Genomic DNA, 22,889 nt, shown 5'->3' with positions numbered 1-22,889 from the left:
CCTCAGAACTATGGGAGAGAAGTCATGACATCTCTCCCATAACACCGCACACGCACACTGCCAGAGCCGGAGCTCAGGAGTGAGCTCCTGCATCTGGCTGCTACTGAGGGTAAGAAGCTGGGCGCCCACTAGTAACAAAATCTCAGCGGGCGCCCGGCTAAGTGAGCCTGGCCGGGCCGGATCAAGTGGCTCTGCGGGCCTTATATGGTCCTGAGGTTCCCCACCCCTGCCGTAGAGGATGCTGGGGACTCCAAAAGGACCATGGGGTATAGACGGGATCCGTAGGAGACATGGGCACTTTAAGACTTTAAATGGGTGTAAACTGGCTTCTCCCTCTATGCCCCTCCTCCAGACCTCAGTTATAGGAACTGTGCCCAGGGAGACGAACAATTCGAGGAAAGGATTTTTGTTAACCAAGGGTGAGATACATACCAGTCCAAACCACAACACACCGTACAACATGGCATTCAACTAACCAGTTAACAGCATGAACCAAAACAATCAGCAACAGGCTGATTGAACCAAAACACAACCTTTGTGTAACCAAAGAAATAACTAATAACAAGTACTGCAGAAAGAGTCCGCACTGGGACGGGCGCCCAGGATCCTCTATGGACTAAGAGAAAAGGATTTACCGGTAGGTATTAAAATCCTATTTTCTCACTCGTCCCAGAGGATGCTGGGGACTCCAAAAGGACCATGGGGTCTATACCAAAGCTCCAGACCGGGCGGGAGAGTGCGGATGACTCTGCAGCACCGATTGAGCAAACATGAGGTCCTCATCAGCCAGGGTATCAAACTTGTAGAATTTTGCAAAAGTGTTTGAACCCGACCAAGTAGCTGCTCGGCAAAGTTGTAATGCCGAGACACCCCTGGCAGCCGCCCAAGACGAGCCCACCTTCCTAGTGGAATAGGCCTTTACCAATTTCGGTAACGGCAAACCAGTCGTAGAATGAGCATGCGGAATCGTATTACAAATCCAGCGTGCAATAGTCTGCTTAGAAGCAGGAGCCCCAATCTTGTTGGAAGCGTACAGGACAAACAGCGCCTCAGTTTTCCTGATACGAGCCGTTCTGGCTGCATACATTTTCAAAGCCCTGACCAAATCGAGAGATTTTGAATCACCCAAGGCTTCAGAAGCCACAGGAACTACAATAGGTTGGTTCATGTGAAATGAAGAAACCACCTTAGGGAGGAATTGTTGACGCGTCTTCAACTCCGCTCTATCCACATGGAAAACCGAATAGGGGCTTTTGTGAGACAAAGCCGCCAATTCCGACACCCGCCTCGCGGATGCCAAGGCCAATAGCATGACCACTTTCCAAGTGAGGAATTTCAGCTCAACCTTTTGTAAAGGTTCAAACCAATGTGACGTAAGGAACTGTAACACCACGTTAAGGTCTCATGGTGCCACTGGGGGCACAAATGGAGATTGGATGTGCAGCACGCCCTTTCACGAAAGTCTGTACTTCTGGAAGAGAGGCCAATTCCCTTTGAAAGAAAATTGATAAGGCCGAAATCTGCACTTTAATAGATCCTAACTTTAGGCCCGCCTCCACACCAGCTTGCAAAAAATGGAGAAACCGACCCAGCTGAAATTCTTCCGTAGGGGCCTTCTTGGATTCACACCAAGACACATATTTTCTCCAAATACGGTGGTAATGCTTCGCCGTTACCTCCTTCCTAGCTTTCAGTAGAGTGGGGATGACCTCTCCGGGAATACCCTTACGAGCAAATATTTGGCGTTAAACCGCCATGCCGTCAAACGCAACCGCGGTAAGTCCTGGAACACACACGGCCCCTGCTGTAACAGATCCTCTCTTAGAGGAAAAGGTCAGGGATCTCCTATGAGTAATTTCTGAAGATCCGGATACCAGGCCCTCCGTGGCCAATCTGGAACAACGAGTATCGCCTGAACCCCTGTTCTTCTTATGATCCTCATCACCTTTGGGATGAGTGGAAGTGGAGGGAACACATAGACCGACTGAAACACCCACGGTGTTACCAGTGCGTCCACTGCTATCGCTTGAGGGTCCCTTGACCTGGAACAATACGTCTGAAACTTCTTGTTGAGGCGAGACGCCATCATGTCTATTTGAGGAAGTCCCCAACGACTCGTCACTTCTGCAAAGACCTCTTGCTGAAGACTCCACTCTCCTGGATGGAGATAGTGTCTGCTGAGGAAGTATGCTTCCCAGTTGTCCACTCCTGGAATGAAGACCGCTGACAGAGCGCTTGCATGTTTTTCCTCCCAACGAAGAATCCTTGTGGTCTCTGCCATCGCCGCTCTGCTCCTTGTTCCGCCTTGGCGATTTATGTGCGCCATCGCTGTTATGTTGTCCGACTGAATCAGGACGGGTAGGCCGCGAAGCAGATGTTCCGCTTGAACCAGGCCGTTGTAAATGGCCCTTAATTCCAGAATGTTTATGTGTAGACAAGCCTCTTGGCTCGACCATTTTCTCTGGAAATTTTCCCCGTGTGTGACCGCTCCCCAACCTCGGAGCCTCGCATCCGTGGTCACCAGGATCCAATCTTGGATCCCGAACCTGCGACCCTCTAGGAGGTGAGAACTCTGGAGCCAGCACAGGAGAGAAATCCTGGCCCTGGGAGATAGGCATATCTTCCTGTGCATGTGTAAATGGGACACGGACCACTTGTCCAACAGGTCCCACTGAAAAACTGCCAAACGGGATGGCCTCGTAAGCCGTCACCATCTTCCCCAGCACTCGAGTGCATTGATGAATCGACACTCTTGCCGGTTTCAGAATCCCCTGACCATGTTCTGGATTTCCAGAGCTTTTTCGAACGGGAGAAAAATTCTCCGTAGTTCCGTGTCCAGAATCATGCCCAAGAACGACAGCCGTGTTGTCGGAATCAACTGTGACTTTGGCAAATTTAGGAGCCAGCCATGTTGTTGCAGAACCGTCAGGGAGAGCGCAAGGTTTTTCAGCTACTGCTCCTTTGATCTCGCCTTTATCAGGAGATCGTCCAAGTACGGGATAATTGTGACCCCTTGCTTGCGCAGGAGCACCATCATTTCCGCCAAGACTTTGGTGAAAATCTTTGGGGCCGTGGAAAGCCCAAACTGCAACGTCTAAAACTGGTAATGACCATCCTGAACAGCGAACCTCAGGTACGCCTGATGAGGAGGATATATGGGGACATGGAGGTAAGCATCCTTTATGTCGACTGACACCATAAAATACCCCCCTTCCAGACTGGAGATCACTGCTCGGAGAGAATCCATCTTGAATTTGAATCTTTTTAAAAACAGATTGAGGGATTTTAAGTTCAGAATCGGTCTGACCGAACCATTCGGCTTCGGGACCACGAACAGAGTTGAATAAAACCCTTCGCCCCGTTGTGACGGGGGTACCGCGACAATGACTTGCTGCTGACACAGCTTGTGTATTGCAGCACACACTACCTCTCTTTCCGGAAGAGAAGCTGGCAAGGCCGATTTGAAAAACCGGTGTGGGGGGACGACTTGAAACTCCAGTTTGTATCCTTGGGTCACAATTTCCAGCACCCAAGGATATAGGCCGGAGTGGACCCAGACCTGACTGAAGAGCTGAAGACGCGCCCCCACCGGTGGGGACTCCCGCATGGGAGCCCCAGCGTTATGCGGTGGATTTAGCAGAAGCCGGGGAGGACCTGCTCCTGGGAGCTAGCCACAGCCGGCGACTTTTTTCCCCTTCCCTTACCTCTAGCAGCAAGGAAGGAGGACCCTCGTCCTTTCTTGAATTTATTAGACCGGAAGGACTACATCTGATAGTGAGGCGTTTTCTTCTGCTGTGTAGGGACAAAAGGCAGAAATGAAGACTTACCCGCGGTAGCTGTAGAAATCAGGTCCGCGAGACCTTCTCCAAACAAAACTCCACCTTTATAGGGCAGAGCCTCCATAGCCTTTTTAGAATCAGCATCACTATTCCATTGATGAGTCCACAACGCCCTCCTAGCCGAGATTGCCATGGCATTGGCCCTTGATCCCAAGAGGCCAATATCTCTCGCAGCCTCCCTTAGATAGACTGCAGCGTCCTTGATATGACCCAGCGTCAAAAGCACGCTATCCCTATCCAGGGTGTCTAAGTCAGATGACAAGTTATCTGCCCATTTTTCAATCGCGCTACTCACCCATGCCAATGCTACGGCCGGCCTAAGCAGCGTACCCGTAGTGACATAAATAGATTTCAAAGTAGTTTCCTGTTTTTACGATCTGCAGGATCTTTAAGGGCTGCCGTCTCAGGGGACGGTAGCGCCACCTTCTTGGACAATCGTGCCAGAGCTTTGTCCACCGTGGGAGATGACTCCCACCCTAACCTATCCTCAGAGGGAAATGGGTATAGCACAGAAATTCTCCTGGGAATCAGCCACTTTTTGTCAGGAGCTTCCCAAGCCTTTTCAAAAAGAGCGTTAAGTTCATGAGAGGGAGGAAACGTTACCTCAGGTTTCTTTCCTTTAAACATACAGACCCTCGTCTCCGGGACAGCAGGGTCCTCAGTGATATGGAACACATCCTTTATAGCCGCAATCATGTACTGAATGTTCTTAGCCAGTTTGGGATTCAACTTGGCATCAATATAGTCGACACTGGAGTCCGAATCTGTGTCGGTATCCGTATCTATCTGGGTAAACGTACGCTTCTGTGACCCTGAAGTCTGAGTTTGTGACAAAACATCTCCCATGGATTGTCTCCATGCTTGGTTCTGAGACTCAGATTTGTCTAATCTCTTATGCAACAAAGCCACACTTGCATTTAAAACATTACACATATCCACCCAATCAGCAGTCGGCGGTGCAGACGGAGTCACTCCCACAGTCTGTTCTGCCCCCGCACCAGCCTCCTTCTGGGAATAGCATCCAGCCTCTGACATGTCGACACACATGTACCGACACCCACAATCACACTGAGCTATAGGGGACAGACCCACAGTAAGGCCCTTCAGAGAGACAGAAAGGGAGTTTGCCAGCTCACACCCAGCGCCGCACCCGGTCTGAAAGAATTTACAAACCCCAGACCTAGCAGCGCTTTTATATGTAAATCAATACAACACCAAATATGCTGTGCCCCCCCCCCCCCCCCGCTTTTGCACCCTGTTACTTGATACAGAAGTGAAGGGCCAGAACTAGCGTCTCTGCAGCTTGCTGTGGAGAGAAAATGGCGCTGATTAGAGCTGGAGGATGAAGCCCCGCCCCCTACATGGCGTGCTTCTGTCCTGCGTTTATTTATACTGGCGGGGGTTTGTATACAGTGCCTATGCACTGTATACTGTCATGCCAGTGCCCAAAAATGAGGTTTAATTGCTGTCCGGGGCGCCCCCCCTGCGCCCTGCACCCATATAGTGTCGACGGTGTGTGGGAGCAATGGCGCACTGCGCGGTACCTCCGAAGATCAGAAGTCATCTGCCGCCTCTGAAGTCTTCTTGCTTCTGCTACTCACCCGGCTTCTCTCTTCAGGCTATGTGAGGGGGACGGCGGCGCGGCTTCAGGAACGAGTAGCTAGGCGCACCAAGTGATCGGACCCTCTGGAGCGAATGGTGTCCAGTAGCCTAAGAAGCAGAGCCTTTAAACTCACAGAAGTAGGTCTGCTTCTCTCCCCTCAGTCCCACGATGCAGTGAGCCTGTTGCCAGCAGTGCTCCCTGAAAATAATAAACCTAACAAAAGTCTTTTCTAGAGAAACTCTGCAGAGCTCCCCTAGTGGGTGTCCAGTCTCTCTGGACACAGAATCTAACTGAGGTCTGGAGGAGGGGCATAGAGGGAGGAGCCAGTTCACACCCATTTAAAGTCTTAAAGTGCCCATGTCTCCTGCGGATCCCGTCTATACATCATGGTCTTTTTGGAGTCCCCAGCATCCTCTAGGACGAATGAGAAATAAAATAAAAAAAAAATAAAAAAATTGATGACTAATAACTAAAAAAAAAAAAAATGCCATGCTGTCATATCATGCAATGGTTGTAAATTTGAAAATATGTAAACACTTTAGTCCATTCACAAGTGCAAAACACAAATTAAATGGATCATAAAATGGAAACTCATGTGCCAGTAAAATGACAGGGCGTCCAGTACTTTCAAATCTAATCATTTGTGGAACAGATGGATATCATCATATATAACATTGTTATTTTATTATTTGATCAAAGTCAAGTTTTCAGTTTGACTAAATAAAATTACACCTTTCTGAAACTAAGAAAAACAGCATAACATTGAGATGGGTCAAAATTTCCATAGAGTTAATCGCTATATTAAATAAAGCATTATTAACAATTAATATTGTTGGAAAGTAAACAGAACACAAAAGACCATTAATGTATCATATGCATCAGATGAACACGGATAATCTACATACTACTCCAGCAAAGTTTCTGGGATTCAAATTCACATCACTATTCTGTTTCTATTCCCTCTTAAAACGCCTTTATTGTATTAAAAGAAAAAAAAAAGAAAAAGTCTAAAATGTATTTCAAGTTTCAAGTTCATATCAAGCAAATGTGGGTTAGTGGAACACAAAGCAGACTTCACTGCCAATATCAAATCTACCCACCTTTATTGTGTCACAAATCCCACTCTTATGCTCATTCATCCGCAACTGAAGCATTTAACAAAAGAATATAAAAACACAGAATGACTAGTTTTGAACACAGATGGCTGAAAATCTAATATGCAATTCTTTTTGCAGAAATGTAACGCTGCAGCAGCATGGCCTAACAATAATGCTATAAGAAAACACAGCCTTGCACTGGCAGTGAGATAAGTGAAACAGATGCCCATCTCACAGGGCACTAGAGTGCGCATGAGAGCACTGAAAGCCGAATCATTATTGTCACAGATGGCTTTGTTCTGCAGATATCAGTGCGGCTCAGGTAGCTCAGCATTCGTTGCACCACAAATTGCTTCCCAAATGTGCATAGTAAAATTAAGGTATTTGTAATTTAAGGTTGCCTAAGGACTGCACTTACAGTGGGGATTGAAAGTTTGGGCACCCCAGGCAAAAATTCATTTTAATGTGCAAAAAGAAGACAAGGAAAGATGGAAAAATCTCCAAAAGGCATCAAATTACATATTAGACATTCTTATAACATGTCAAAAAAAGTTTGATTTTATTTCCATCATTTACACTTTCAAAAGAACAGAAAACAAAAAATGGCGTCTGCAAAAGTTTGGGCACCCTGCAGAGTTAATACATTGTACTGCCCCCTTTGGACAGCTGAGACCTGGCACTGTCATGGATTGTTCTCAATCATCGTCTGGAAAGACCAGGTGATGTCAATCTCAAAGGTTTTAAAAGCCCAGACTCATCTGACCTTGCTCCAACAATCAGCACCATGGGTTCCTCTAAAGAGTTGTGTAGAACACTGAAACTGAGAATAGTTGACGCTCACAAAGCAGGAGAAGGCTATAAGAAGATAGCAAAGCGTTATCAGATGCCCATATCCTCTGTTCGGAAATGTAATTAAGAAATGGCAGTCATCAGGAACAGTGGAAGTTAAAGCAAGATCTGGAAGACCAAGAAAAATATCAGACAGAACAGCTCGCAGGATTGTGAGAAAAGCAAGTCAAAATCCACGTCTGACTGCACGATCCCTCCAGGAAGATCTGTCAGACACTGGAGTTGTTATACACTATACTATAAAGAGATACTTGTACAAATATGTTCTTCATGGAAGAGTCATCAGAAGAAAACCTCTTCAAACGCTTTTTTTGTGGTGAGGACGTAGAAGTTTGCAAATGAACATATAGACAAGCCTGATGCATTTTGGAATAAAGTTCAGTGGACCAATGAGGTTAAAAATAAGAATTTACTTACCGATAATTCTATTTCTCGTAGTCCGTAGTGGATGCTGGGGACTCCGTCAGGACCATGGGGTTTAGCGGCTCCGCAGGAGACAGGGCACAATAATAAAAGCTTTAGGATCAGGTGGTGTGCACTGGCTCCTCCCCCTATGACCCTCCTCCAAGCCTCAGTTAGGATACTGTGCCCGGACGAGCGTGCATAATAAGGAAGGATATTGAATCCCGGGTAAGACTCATACCAGCCACACCAATCACACCGTACAACCTGTGATCTAAACCCAGTTAACAGTATGATAACAACGAAGGAGCCTCTGAAAAGATGGCTCACAACAAGAATAACCCGATTTTTGTAACAATAACTATGTACAAGTATTGCAGACAATCCGCACTTGGGATGGGCGCCCAGCATCCACTACGGACTACGAGAAATAGAATTATCGGTAAGTAAATTCTTATTTTCTCTAACGTCCTAAGTGGATGCTGGGGACTCCGTCAGGACCATGGGGATTATACCAAAGCTCCCAAACGGGCGGGAGAGTGCGGATGACTCTGCAGCAGCGAATGAGAGAACTCCAGGTCCTCCTCAGTCAGGGTGTGCCCCTGACCAAGTAGCAGCTCGGCAAAGTTGTAAAGCCGAGACCCCTCGGGCAGCCGCCCAAGATGAGCCCACTTCCTTGTGGAATGGGCTTTTACTGATTTTGGCTGTGGCAAGCCTGCCACAGAATGTGCAAGCTGAATTGTACTACAAATCCAGCGAGCAATCGTCTGCTTAGAAGCAGGAACACCCATCTTGTTGGGTGCATACAGGCTAAACAGCGAGTCAGATTTTCTGACTCCAGTCGTCCTGGAAACATATATTTTCAGGGCCCTGACAACGTCAAGTAACTTGGAGTCCTCCAAGTCCCTAGTAGCCGCAGGTACCACAATAGGTTGGTTCATGTGAAAAACAGAAAACACCTTAAGGAGAAATTGAGGACGAGTCCTCAATTCTGCCCTGTCAGAATGAAAAATTAAGTAAGGGCTTTTATATGATAAAGCCGCCCATTCTGACACACGCCTGGCTGAAGCCAGGGCTAATAGAATCTTCACCTTCCATGTGAAATATTTTAATTTCACAGTGGTGAGTGGATCAAACCAATGTGACTTTAGGAAACTCAAAACAACATTGAGATCCCAAGGTGCCACTGGGGGCACAAAAGGAGGCTGTATATGCAGTACCCCTTTTACAAACGTCTGAACTTCAGGCACTGAAGCCAGTTCTTTTTGGAAGAAATTCGACAGGGTCGAAATTTTAACCTTAATGGACCCTAATTTTAGGCCCATAGACCGTCCTGTTTTCAGGAAATGTAGGAACGACCCAGTTGGAATTCCTCTGTAGGGACCTTCTTGGCCTCACACCACGCAACATATTTTTCGCCAAATGCGGTGAAAATGTTTTGCAGTTACATCCTTCCTGGCTTCGACCAGGGTAGGGATGACTTCATCTGGAATGCCCTTTCAGGATCCGGCGTTCAACTGCCATGCCGTCAAACGCAGCCGCGGTAAGTCTTGGAACAGACAAGGCCCCTGCTGGAGCAGGTCCTTTCTTAAAGGTAGAAGCCACGGTTCTTCCGTGAGCATCTCTTGAAGTTCCGGGTACCAAGTCCTTCTTGACCCATCCGGAACCACGAGTATCGTTCTTACTCATCTCCTTCTTATGATTCTCAGTACTTTTGGTATGAGATGCATAGGAGGGAACACATACCCTGACTGGTACACCCACAGTGTTACCAGAGCGTCCACCGCTATTGCCTGAGGGTCCCTTGACCTGGCGCAATATTTGTTCAGGCGGGACGCCATCATGTCCACCTTTGGTTTTTCCCAACGGTTTACAATCATGTGGAAGACTTCCCGCTGAAGTCCCCACTCTCCCGGGTGGAGGTTATGCCTGCTGAGAAAGTCTGCTTCCCAGTTTTCCACTCCCGGAATTAACACTGCTGAGAGTGTTATCACATGATTTTTCGCCCAGCGAAGAATCCTTGCAGTTTCTGCCATTTCCCTCCTGCTTCATGTGCCGCCCTGTCTGTTTACGTGGGCGACTGCCGTGATGTTGTCTCACTGGATCAATACCGGCTGACCTTGAAGCAGAGGACTTGCTAAGCTTAGAGCCTTGTAAATTGCCCTTAGCTCCAGTATATTTATGTGGAGAGAAGTCTCCAGACTTGATCACACTCCCTGGAAATTTTTTCCTTGTGTGACTGCTCCCCAGCCACTCAGGCTGGCATCCGTGGTCACCAGGACCCAGTCCTGAATGTCGAATCTGCGGTCCTTTCATAGATGAGCACTCTGCAGCCACCGCAGAAGAAAAACACCCTTGTCCTTGGAGACAGGGTTATCCGCTGATGCATCTGAAGATGCGATCCGGACCATTTTCCCAGCAGATTCCACTGAAAGGTTCTTGCGTGAAATCTACCGAATGGGATCGCTTTGTAAGAAACCACCATTTTTCACAGGACCCTTGTGCAATGATGCACTGATACTTTTCCTGGTTTTAGGAGGTTCCTGACTAGCTCGGATAACTCCCTGGCCTTCTTCTCCGGGAGAAAACATCCTTTTTTGGACTGTGTCCAGAATCATTCCTAGGAACATTAGACGTGTTGTCGGAAAAAGCTGCGATTTTGGAATATTTAGAATCCACTCGTGCTGTCGTAGAACTACTTGAGATAGTGCTACTCCGACCGCCAACTGTTCTCTGGACCTTGCCCTTATCAGGAAAGCGTCCATATTTCTTTTAGGAAGAATCATAATTTCGGCCATTACCATGGTAAAGACCCGGGGTGCCGTGGACAATCCAAACGGCAGCGTCTGAACTGATAGTGACAGTTCTGTACCACGAACCTGAGATACCCTTGGTGAGAAGGGCAAAATTTGGACATGTAGGTAAGCGTCCCTGATATCCAGTGACACCATATCGTCCTGGTTCGCTATCACTGCTCTGAGTGACTCCATCTTGATTTGAACCCTTGTATGTAATTGTTCAAATCTTTTAGATCTCACCGAGCCGTTTGGCTTCAGTACCACAATATAGTGTGGAATAATACCCCTTCCCTTGTTGTAGGAGGGGTACTTTGATTATCACCTGCTGGGAATACAGCCTGTGAATTTTTTCCCAATACTGCCTCCCTGTCGGAGGGAGACGTTGGTAAAGCAGACTTCAGGAACTTGTGAGGGGAAGACGTCTCGAGTTTCCAATGTACACCTGGGATACTACGTGTAGGATCTAGGAGTCCACTTGCGAGTGAGCCCACTGCGTGCTGAAACTCTTGAGATGACCCCCCACCGCACCTGAGTCCGCTTGTATGGCCCCAGCGTCATGCTGCGGACTTGGCAGAAGCTGTGGAGGACTTCTGTTCCTGGGAATGGGCTGTCTGCTGCAGTCTTCTTCCCTTTCCTCTAACCCTGGGCAGATATGACTGGCCTTTTGCCCGCCTGCCTTTATGGGTACGAAAGGACTGAGACTGAAAAGACTGTGTCCTTTTCTGCCGAGATGTGACTTGGGGTAACAAAAGTGGATTTTCCAGCTGTTGCCATGGCCACCAGGTCCGATGGACCGCCCCTTTATACGGCAATACTTCCATGTGCCGTCTGGAATCTGCATCACCTGACCACTGTCATGTCTATAAACATCGTCTGGCAGATATGGACATCACATCTACTCTTGATGCCAGAATGCAAATATCCCTCTGCGCATCTCGCATATATAGAAATGCATCCTTAAAATGCTCTATAGTCAATAAAATATTGTTCCTGTCAAGGGTATCAATATTTTCAGTCAGGAAATCCGACCAAGCCCCCCCAGCGCTGCACATCCAGGCTGAGGCGATTGCTGGTCGTAGTATAACACCAGTATGTGTGTATATACTTTTTAGGATATTTTTCAGCTTCCTATCAGCTGGCTCTTTGAGGGCGGCCGTATCTGGAGACGGTAACGCCACTTGTTTTTATAAGCGTGTGAGCGCCTTATCCACCCTAAGGTGTGTTTCCCAACTCGCCCTCACTTCTGGCGGGAAAGGGTATACCTCCAATAATTTTCTTATCGAAGGAAACCCACGTATCATCACACACTTTAATTTATCTGATTCAGGAAAAACTACAAGTAGATTATTCCCACCCTACATAATACCCTTATTTGTGGTACTTGTAGTATCAGAAATATGTAACACCTCCTTCATTGCCCTTAACATGTAACGTGTGGCCCTAAAGGAAAATACGTTTGTTTCTTCACCGTCGACACTGAAGTCAGTGTCCGTGTCTGTGTCGACCAACTGAGGTAAATGGGCGTTTTTACAAGCCCCTGACGGTGTCTGAGACGCCTGGACAGGTACTAATTTGTTTGCCGGCCGTCTCATGTCGTCAACCGACCTTGCATCGTGTTGACATTATCACGTAATTCCTAAATAAGCCATCCATTCCGGTGTCGACTCCCTAGAGAGTGACATCACAATACAGGCAATTTGCTCCGCCTCCTCACCAACATCGTCCTCCTACATGTCGACACACACGTACCGACATACAGCACACACACAGGGAATGCTCTGATAGAGGACAGGACCCCACTAGCCATTTGGGGAGACAGAGGGAGAGTTTGCCAGCACACACCAAAACGCTATAATTATACAGGGACAACCCCTTATACAAGTGTTTTCCCTTATAGCATTTTCACATATGTAATCATATCGCCAAATAAGTGCCCCCCCTCTCTGTTTTAACCCTGTTTCTGTAGTGCAGTGCAGGGGAGAGCCTGGGAGCCTTCCTCACAGCAGAGCTGAGCAGGAAAATGGCGCCATGTGCTGAGGAGAATAGGCCCCGCCCCCTAAAACGGCGGGCTCTTCTCCCGGAGTTTGTGAGATCTGGCAGGGGTTAAATACATCCATATAGCCTCAAGGGCTATATGTGATGTATTTTAGCCATAAAAAAGGTATAATACATTGCTGCCCAGGGCGCCCCCCCCAGCGCCCTGCACCCTCAGTGACCGCTGGTATGAAGTGTGCTGACAACAATGGCGCACAGCTGCAGTGCTGTGCGCTACCTTATGAAGACTGAAAGTCTTCTGCCGCCTGTTTCTGGACCTCTGGACCTCTTCAACTTCGGCATCTGCAAGGGGGGTCGGCGGCACGGCTCCGGGACGAACCCCAGGGTGAGACCTGTGTTCCGACTCCCTCTGGAGCTAATGGTGTCCAGTAGCCTAAGAAGCAAATCCATCCTGCACGCAGGTGAGTTTACTTCTCTCCCCTAAGTCCCTCGTAGCAGTGAGCCTGTTGCCAGCAGGACTCACTGAAAATAAAAAACCTAACTTAAACTTTTATTCTAAGCAGCTCAGGAGAGCCACCTAGATTGCACCCTTCTCGGCCGGGCACAAAAATCTAACTGAGGCTTGGAGGAGGGTCATAGGGGGAGGAGCCAGTGCACACCACCTGATCCTAAAGCTTTTATTATTGTGCCCTGTCTCCTGCGGAGCCGCTAAACCCCATGGTCCTGACGGAGTCCCCAGCATCCACTTAGGACGTTAGAGAAATAGAATTTTTTGGCCGGAATGAGCAAAGGTACGTTTGGAGAAGGAAGGGCACAGAATTTAATGAAAAGAACCTCTGTCCAACTGTTAAGCAGGGTGTAGTACTGCTAACCGGCGGTCAGGAGACCGCCCGTCAGCTTACCGACGCCGGGATCCCGGCAGCATACCGACGCCGGGATCCCAGCGGGGAGGGGCGAGTGCAGCAAGCCCCTTGCGGGCTCGCTGCGCCCGCCACGCTGCGGGCTCGGTGGCGACCTGCGGTCGCCATGGGTTCTATTCTCACTCTATGGGTGTCGTGGACACCCACGAGTGGAAATAGTCCCTGTTGGTCGGCATGCCGACCATCGGGATAGTAACCCATCGGGATAGTAACCCGTCGGGCTGGTGGAGGAGGTCATGTGACTGTCGGTCAGCTGACCGGCGGTCACATGGATACCACCCGTTAAGCATGGGGGTGGATAAATCATGCTTTGGGGTTGTATTGCAGCCAGTGGCACAGGGAACATTTCACGAGTAGAAGGAAAAATGGATTCAATAAGATTCCAGCAAATTTTGGACGCTAACTTGATGCCATCTGTGAAAAAGCTGAAGTTAAAGAGAGGCTGGCTTCTACAAATGGATAATTATCCTAAACACACCTCAAAATCCACGGTGGATTACATCAAGAGGCGTAAACTGAAGACTTTGCCATGGCCTTCACAATCTCCTGACCTCAACATAATTGAAAATCTATGGATAGACCTTAAAAGAGCAGTGCGTCACAGACAGCCCAGGAATCTCAAAGAACTGGAAGACTTTTGTAAGGAAGAATGGGCGAAGATACCTCAAACAAGAATTGAAAGACTCTTGGCTGGCTACAAAAAGCGTTTACAAGCTGTGATACTTGCCAAAGGGGGCAGTACAAGGTATTAACTCTGCAGGGTGCCCAAACTTTTGCAGTCGCCATTTTTTGTTTTCTGTTCTTTTGAAAGTGTAAATGATGGAAATAAAATCAAACTTTTTTTGACATGTTATAAGAATGTCTAATCTGTAATTTGATGCCTTTTGGAGATTTTTCCATCTTTCCTTGGCTTCTTTTTGCACATTAAAATGAATTTTTGCCTGGGGTGCCCAAACTTTCACACCCCACTGTACATACTATATACATATACACTATGATTTCTATAACTAACAATAATGGCTACATGCAACGGTGTACTGAATAAGGTTCCCGTTTCATTGGCCTATATATAGGGGTATATTCAATTGAAGTCGGATCCATTCCGACATTCATTTGTTGAAATGGATCCGACCTGGGCTATTCAATGTATTATCAATTTGACTTTAAAAAAAGTCGAATTGAGATGCAGGAGCTTAGACGGGGAGAGCTGCAGGCAGACGGGGGAGAGCAGCGCTACAGCAGCAGCTATATAGCCGCTGTTGTAGCGCTGATCTCCCCCGTCTGCCAGCGGCTCTCCTCCCCCCCCCCCCCCCCCCCTCATCTCTCTGCCTCTCCCCATCCCTCCTCCCCACAGCCCCGCATCACAGCCGCAGCTCACGGCAGCATACACCTGGCTCCAGCAAGCAAGGTCTCGCTTGCTGGAGTCGGGTGGACGCTGCTGTGAGCGGCAGCTTTGACATCCTCCTGCTCTCCCAGTCTGGCTACCCGCGGCTCTCCCAGTCACTGCTCCCGCATCTCACTTCGACTTTTTTTAAAGTCGAATTGAGATGGTCGAAAAGGGGGCCAAAACCTGTCAGTTTTGGCCCCATTTTCTACACAAGCACGTGGATCAGCAGCTATTCCGCCGATCCACGTGCTTTTTGACAAGTCGAATTCCTCGACTTGTCGAATATATTGAATAGGTCGGAACCCCTTCAGACCTATAAAAGTCGAAAAACTGCCGTCTTTTCGACAGACGGCAGCTTTCGACTTCAATTGAATATACCCCATAATGTTTTAATTTTAAGTTCAGTCATTCTGTAAGAAACTACAAAGTGGGTCAATATTTTAACATTTTCTAGACACATAAGAGTATAGACCAACCAGTGTCTTCTAACCCCCTCCTCCATGCCTCCTGTGTGCAAGTGTTTTATTCAGTAAGTACTATAATGGAAATATGTCAAGCCCAGCCATGGTGAGTCAGCCTTTACAAGATGTTTTTCCATTTTGAATCACCATATTCATTTATTCATCCTTCAATTTTAATAGTATATGTTATAAATTAGACATACTATATGAGCCCTTGGAAACCATACAGTATTTTCCTGTCAGGGTCCCATGTTTGCTCAAGACATGATTATATATGTATAACCAAACGCATAGCCTAAAATAGCTCACCATTTGCATCATGGGAATATTCTATTCCAGAGACTGTGCACCTTCGGAATACCATTTTATTCTCTGTTAGAGTTCCAGTTTTGTCGGAGAATATATACTGTATCTGCCCCAAGTCTTCAGTAATGTTCAGAGCACGGCACTGTAGGCGCGAGTCTGTTTCTTCATCATACAGGTCCTTGTCTTGGTGAATGAAGTATACTTGGCAGATTTTAACAATTTCAATGGAAACATAGAGGGACACTGGAATGAGTACCTGTCATGTAAGAAAAAAAAAAACTAAAAGAATAAATAAGGTATGATAAATTGATCAAGGCATTGGGGTAGATATAGTAAAACTTAAAAAACAGTGGTGGTGTTGCACATGGCACCCAATCAGATTCTACCTATTACTCCTCTATTGCAGTATAGAAAATGATAGACCGAATCTGTTTGTTTGCTATGGGCAACACCACCCCTTCCTGTTTTAGCAGCTGTAGTAAATCTACCCCCAAGTAGTAAAATGAAATGTCAACATGTGGCAGTAGCAGACTGCTGCAGGCTGGGAACATGCAATAACTGTTGACCAAATGAAACATTAATTTTGTATTTTGTAAGAGGATCATGTGGCACTTTTTCCTGACTGCCCTCCAGGAATGACAGCAACAGGCATGTGCAGAACATATATAGCCATTCTGTGATCGGAATGTATCGTACAGCTGTGAATGCAGTTGTGCGAGGAGGGGAAAGAAGCAGTGAAGTGTTGTGTGCGAGATCACTGCAGCTCATCCACTCATATGAATACGAGTCCCGGCCCTAAAGTCATTTATCGGTTAGACAGGACAGAGAGTGGTGGAGGATTATTGGGTTACTCCAGTAAAAAGTTTCTTGGGTGGTGATAATACACTTCTGGCATGTCTGTAGATGCTCTACAAAAACCTTTTCTACAAGGGCCAACATTTTTTTATCCCACTGCCCATCATTTGGACAGTCTTCTGCTTTCACCTCCTTTAATGTGTTGAATTTTGCAGGTTTTTTTTTTTTTACACAATCATCAAAAAAACGCAGAATTGGGCCTCCAGTAAATTACCGCAGCTAATTGAAATATGCGCTAAGGGCTGTATCCTATTAGCAGCGGTACATTCCAACCGCTAATAGGATCGCCGGGGCCTATCCTGTTAGCTCCGATGCAGGCATCGTTTTCTCCCATGCCGGCACTAATCAGGGATAATGCTTCAGTGCCTCAGGCAGCCGAGGCATAGGACTTAATTCAAGGTTGATCGCAAAAGCAGAATCTTCCTCTAATGGGCAAAACCATGTCCAGGGCAGGTGGGGCAGATATAACGTGCAGAGAGAGTTAGATTTGGGTGTGGTGTGTTCAAACTGAAATCTAAACGGCAGTGTAAAAATAAAGCAGCCAGTATGTACCCTGCACAGAAACAAAATAACCCATCAAAATCTAACTCTCTCTGCACATGTTATATCTACCACCCCTGTAGTTCACATCGTTTTGCCCATTAGAGGAAGATTTTGCTTTTGCAATCAACCTTGAATTAGGCCCATAATATGCAATAAGGGGGCCACCGGAGCTGCAAAAACACATGGGATCGGAGACTTAACTTTTTTTTTTATGTGAACGCTGGTCCAATTTCGGACGATCAGAAAAACGGCCTTTAATTGGATACCGCGATATTGACCATTGGTCATACATAACGATATCCAGCCATTTTGATTGGCCAAAACAGCATTGGGGTTAATAGGACACCACCCTACGACAGTGTTTAGGCTGATTTAGTAGCAATAACATAGTAAATCTGTAACCAGAACTACAGTATAAGATGGCATTCTGCAGTTTGGGAAACAAATTAACTGGAATTATTTAAAAAAAGTTACCTGTAAAACAATAATCATTGTGAAAAATAGATAAACTGCAGAAAGAATGGGCTTCACATAATTTCCATCAGTTCCCAGGACATCAAACACTGGTCTTCTTTCTCCATATTGCCATACCCAGAGCGCATGACCTGAGTAAAAGTATAATCTTGTTAACATTACATCAGTAAATAAGTGACTGGAAGAAAGTGATGTTATCATTCAAATGTGATTTGAAAATAAGGTCATATAGAATCTAAATCCAATTTAAGAATTTTCCAGTTATTCTGCCAACTAAAATAAGCACGCAAGGGCAGATTCAACGATTTGCGGGGTTTAACATGCAGCTAAAGCTTTGCCTGGGGCTATTGAGTTAGTGCCGCTAGCCTGTGCAGTAACCCCAAAAGGTGCATTTAATATGTATACTTCCTCGCAGCCTCAGGAGCTGCAAGGAAAAATCTGCATTTGGTAAGCCACATAGGGTGCATTAAGCACAGATTTTCCCTTGCAGCTTCAGGAGCTTAGCGCACGGGGTTACCCATAGATTTCAGGCAACCTGGAATCTATGTGTTAACATGCGTTAGCCAAGGGCTTACCATGCTAGGAAACTGGCTAATAACGGAACAGCTTTAGGTGTTAAACCTGTTGCTTTTGGTGCACGGTAAGCCCGGTGGCTAATTGAAATTGAAAAAAACAATCCCTTCATTATACAGTAATTGGTACAAAAAAAGTGTATATGTGGATAGAGTAGAGTGAAAAATATACTAAATTGTGAGTGACAATAAAAAAAATCAGTCTCACTCATTGACCAAGAGCCGTGAGGTGGGCATACAAAATTTCATTGACAACGACCATAAGTGGGAGTGCACTGTGGTACATAAATAGTGCACGTAGAACCCAAAAATACAGTTTACAGACTACGGTAGACAGTGTATAATTGGGAATTAAGAGGAGGGACAGCAGAGAGAAGAGAGCAAAGCATGAAGAGAGCGGATAAGATTTGAACAGGTGTATTTTAAGGGAGTGCTTGAAGCAGAGAAGGCTGGTAGACAGTCTCACAGTGCAGGGGAGTGGTATTGAATTGGGTCCCGGGGGGCTGACAATAAGATCAGTCTTGCCGAGACTAAGAGTTGGGACAGTTGGATATGAAAGATGTGAAGGATAGGTAGATTTTAGGTGGCATTTTAGAATTAAGGAAATAATGACAGGGAGTGTGTCTAAAGAGAGAAAAGGGAACCAAGGACAGAGACTTATGGGTACCCCCCAACAGGAATAGGAAATGATGCGGAATTAGACTTAAAAATATAAATAAAGATATGAGGAAAGCCAAAGAGGGGACCGTGTCATGGAGCCTAAGAGAGTGAAGGAAATAAATGAGGGGGTGGTCAACTGTAACAACAAACATGACCTGCATGTAAGTAATTCCATCACCCTACAGGCTCATGTCAAAGCACCTAGATGCTGATAGGGCAAGCACTTTTCTAGCACTATGAAAAGAGAAGAGGTTATCCAAAAAATTACAATACAGTCAAGTAAATGGTATTTTGTAAAAGTGGACATATTCATCTTTCCCAAAATACATTTGAATTGAAGGGCACAGAATCCTTAGTCAAGTATGTGTAACAGTGCTATCCATTTATTATATGCTAATTGCATATAATAAAAAACACTACATGAAAAATATTCACTGTATGTTAAAGTGCCATTTAGATAAATTCTCACTGACCAAGATGGTGTCTCGTCTTTCTCCACAAATAGATTAATGAAAGGTAGGTAGTATAAATAGCAACCAACATACAGTATGATATTTGACAAGTGGAACGTGTCAGAACAGGATACAATGTGAGCTTCCTGAGAGAAATGAAGCGGGCCTGATTATTTAATCTGCCAAGCACATGTACAGACATGACTGACCGGTTCTGGGAAAACATCAGACAATAGATATTTATGAAACATTAAACAAATATGGTTCACAGACTATACCATATTTGTACAAATTATGACAAACAGTATAGCAGTCGATGTCTCTGAACTGGTCCACAATTAGAGTTGTACTACATCATAAAAAGTATTTAGACATCCATTCTAATTAAGGGAGTGGGCCCATTTCAGCCACACTAACATGTACATCAAATCAAGCATCTTTTCCGACATACAACTTGGATATGTGACCATGTATGACTAGGGGACTGGCATGGGCAATGGAGTGAATGTGTAGATATGACCGGGACAATGTATAGGTTTGTTGATGCAGATTATGTCCAAAATGGCCTCAGAGAAGCCATAACTGAATCTGCCTAGAGGGACCCGATTTGTGGGTAAAGAAACCCTGGTGCAAACTCTGAACTGATCAAAAAAAGATGCCGGACTAAGGGGTATATTCAATAAGTGTCAGAAAGACGTCAGCTTCCGACAGAGTTAGGTCGGAAGGGGTTCCGACCTATTCAATAGGGGGCGGTTTTTCCTGACTTGTTAGGAAGCTGTCGGAATACACGCGGATTGGCGGCTTCAGCCGCCGAGCTGCGTGTATTGTCGGAAGCGCCACCAAACCCTACAGGTTTTAGCCCCGTTCCCGACAACGTCAATCCGACTTTTAAAAGAGTCGGATTGACACGGTCGGGAACGGGCCAAACCGGTCATTGAATAGAGGGCTGTTGGGTCCTTTCCGTCAGAAAGGACCCCACAGCAATTGAATATACCCCTACGTCGGTTTGGATGAAAGTGATAAACATACACTAAGTAATGCAAATGTATTAAAACAGAAGCAAATCTGTTTAAACAAGATCAAATCATCCGACAATACATACTTTTATTACATAGATTACGTATGTGTGACCGGTAGACGGGATGCCGGCCATCACAATATGGACGCTGGCATCCTGATGTTTAAAATACTGACAAGGGCAAGTTAAGTATGCTATCCCCTCTTCCCTACTCCTCCCCTCCAGCAGCCTAACCCTACCCTCCCTCCCTGTGGTGCCTAAACCTAACCCCACCTTCAGCCTAACCCTCCCCCCTTAGTGCCTAACCCTAAACCCATGCGCAGCCTAATCCTAACTTCACCTCCCCTGTGGCGACTAAACTTAAACTCTCCACCGACCGCCCTAACCTGGCTGCTATACTTACGGTCGGAATTTTGAGGTCTGTCTATCGATCCTGTCAGGATTTCCAACATCCTGTATCTTAACCACATCCCTATTACATAACTAAAATATGATTCACACTTTGTTGGAAAGGGGAAGATTCCCAATAAATTTGAGTGCCAATATTATTATTTTTTTTAAAGTTATTATATTTGCATCTTGTCTAGCATTTCAGATGCTCCAAGGTGTTTGAATGCTTAATATCTGCACTATACTGGCATGTAATGTAATGTGTATGCATTGTATTCTGCGATTTTTAAGCATTTTATGTAACACTGAAGATAAACCTTCAGTCGTATTCCATGCACATCTGACACAGGTACATGAAGTGGAGGCAGCTGTAGTTGCCGAGTTGCATATGGGGCCAACTTTGAACAGGTCAAAAAAATAAGAATTTACTTACCGATAATTCTATTTCTCGTAGTCCGTAGTGGATGCTGGGGACTCCGTAAGGACCACGGGGAATAGCGGCTCCGCAGGAGACTGGGCACAAAAGAAAAGCTTTAGAACTACCTGGTGTGCACTGGCTCCTCCCCTATGACCCTCCTCCAAGCCTCAGTTAGGATACTGTGCCCGGACGAGCGTACACAATAAGGAAGGATTTTGAATCCCGGGTAAGACTCATACCAGCCACACCAATCACACCGTACAACTCGTGATCTAAACCCAGTTAACAGCATGATAACAGAGGAGCCTCTAGAAAAGATGGCTCACTACAGCAATAACCCGATTTTTTGGTAACAATAACTATGTACCAGTATTGCAGATAATCCGCACTTGGGATGGGCGCCCAGCATCCACTACGGACTACGAGAAATAGAATTATCGGTAAGTAAATTCTTATTTTCTCTAACGTCCTAAGTGGATGCTGGGGACTCCGTAAGGACCATGGGGATTATACCAAAGCTCCCAAACGGGCGGGAGAGTGCGGATGACTCTGCAGCACCAAATGAGAGAACTCCAGGTCCTCCTCAGCCAGGGTATCAATTTTGTAGAATTTTACAAACGTATTTGCTCCTGACCAAGTAGCTGCTCGGCAAAGTTGTAAAGCCGAGACCCCTCGGGCAGCCGCCCAAGATGAGCCCATCTTCCTTGTGGAGTGGGCCATTACAGATTTTTGGCTGTGGCAGGCCTGCCACAGAATGTGCAAGCTGAATTGTACTACAAATCCAACGAGCAATAGTCTGCTTAGAAGCAGGAGCACCCAGCTTGTTGGGTGCATACAGGATAAACAGCGAGTCAGATTTTCTGACTCCAGCCGTCCTGGAAATATATATTTTCAGGGCCCTGACAACGTCTAGCAACTTGGAGTCCTCCAAGTCCCTAGTAGCCGCAGGCACCACAATAGGTTGGTTCAGGTGAAACGCTGAAACCACCTAAGGGAGAAACTGAGGACGAGTCCTCAATTCCGCCCTGTACGAATGGAAAATCAGATAAGGGCTTTTACAGGATAAAGCCGCCAATTCTGACACGCGCCTGGCCCAGGCCAGGGCCAACAGCATGACCACTTTCCATGTGAGATATTTTAACTCCACAGATTTAAGTGGTTCAAACCAATGTGACTTTTTTGGAACCCAAAAACTACATTGAGATCCCAAGGTGCCACTGGAGGCACAAAAGGAGGCTGTATATGCAGTACCCCTTTTACAACGTCTGAACTTCAGGGACTGAAGCTAGTTCTTTTTGGAAGAAAATTGACAGGGCCGAAATTTGAACCTTAATGGACCCCAATTTCAGGCCCATAGACACTCCTGTTTGCAGGAAATGTAGGAATCGACCCAGTTGAATTTCCTCCGTCGGGCCTTACTGGCCTCGCACCACGCAACATATTTTCGCCAAATGCGGTGATAATGTTTTGCGGTTACATCCTTCCTGGCTTTGATCAGGATAGGGATGACTTCATCCGGAATGCCTTTTTTCCTTCAGGATCCGGCGTTCAACCGCCATGCCGTCAAACGCAGTCGCGGTAAGTCTTGGAACAGACAGGGTCCTTACTGGAGCAGGTCCCTTCTTAGAGGTAGAGGCCACGGATCCTCCGTGAGCATCTCTTGAAGTTCCGGTTACCAAGTCCTTCTTGGCCAATCCGGAGCCACGAATATAGTGCTTACTCCTCTCCATCTTATCAATCTCAGTACCTTGGGTATGAGAGGCAGATGAGGGAACACATACACTGACTGGTACACCCACGGTGTTACCAGAGCGTCTACAGCTATTGCCTGAGGGTCCCTTGACCTGGCG

At 46.3% G+C, this 22,889-nt stretch overlaps 1 protein-coding gene across 2 annotated transcripts in view; it reads right to left on the bottom strand.

The window, feature by feature from the left end:
* The window catches only part of ATP10A (ATPase phospholipid transporting 10A (putative)), a 483,218-nt gene that overhangs the window by 221,350 nt on the left and 238,979 nt on the right, over positions 1–22,889 (bottom strand). For both annotated transcript variants that reach the window (XM_063953310.1, XM_063953309.1), the window contains exons 6-7: positions 17,530–17,660; positions 15,661–15,913 (exon numbers count right to left, since the gene is read on the bottom strand). In XM_063953310.1, the coding sequence (XP_063809380.1) occupies positions 15,661–15,913; positions 17,530–17,660 (384 nt within the window). The remainder of the gene's footprint in view (positions 1–15,660; positions 15,914–17,529; positions 17,661–22,889) is intronic.

The sequence above is a fragment of the Pseudophryne corroboree genome, chromosome 2 (assembly GCF_028390025.1).
Source record: "Pseudophryne corroboree isolate aPseCor3 chromosome 2, aPseCor3.hap2, whole genome shotgun sequence".
In the NCBI taxonomy this organism is placed as follows: domain Eukaryota; kingdom Metazoa; phylum Chordata; class Amphibia; order Anura; family Myobatrachidae; genus Pseudophryne; species Pseudophryne corroboree.
Note: the sequence above shows the minus strand (reverse complement) of the source record. Positions and strands in the feature narration are given on the sequence as shown.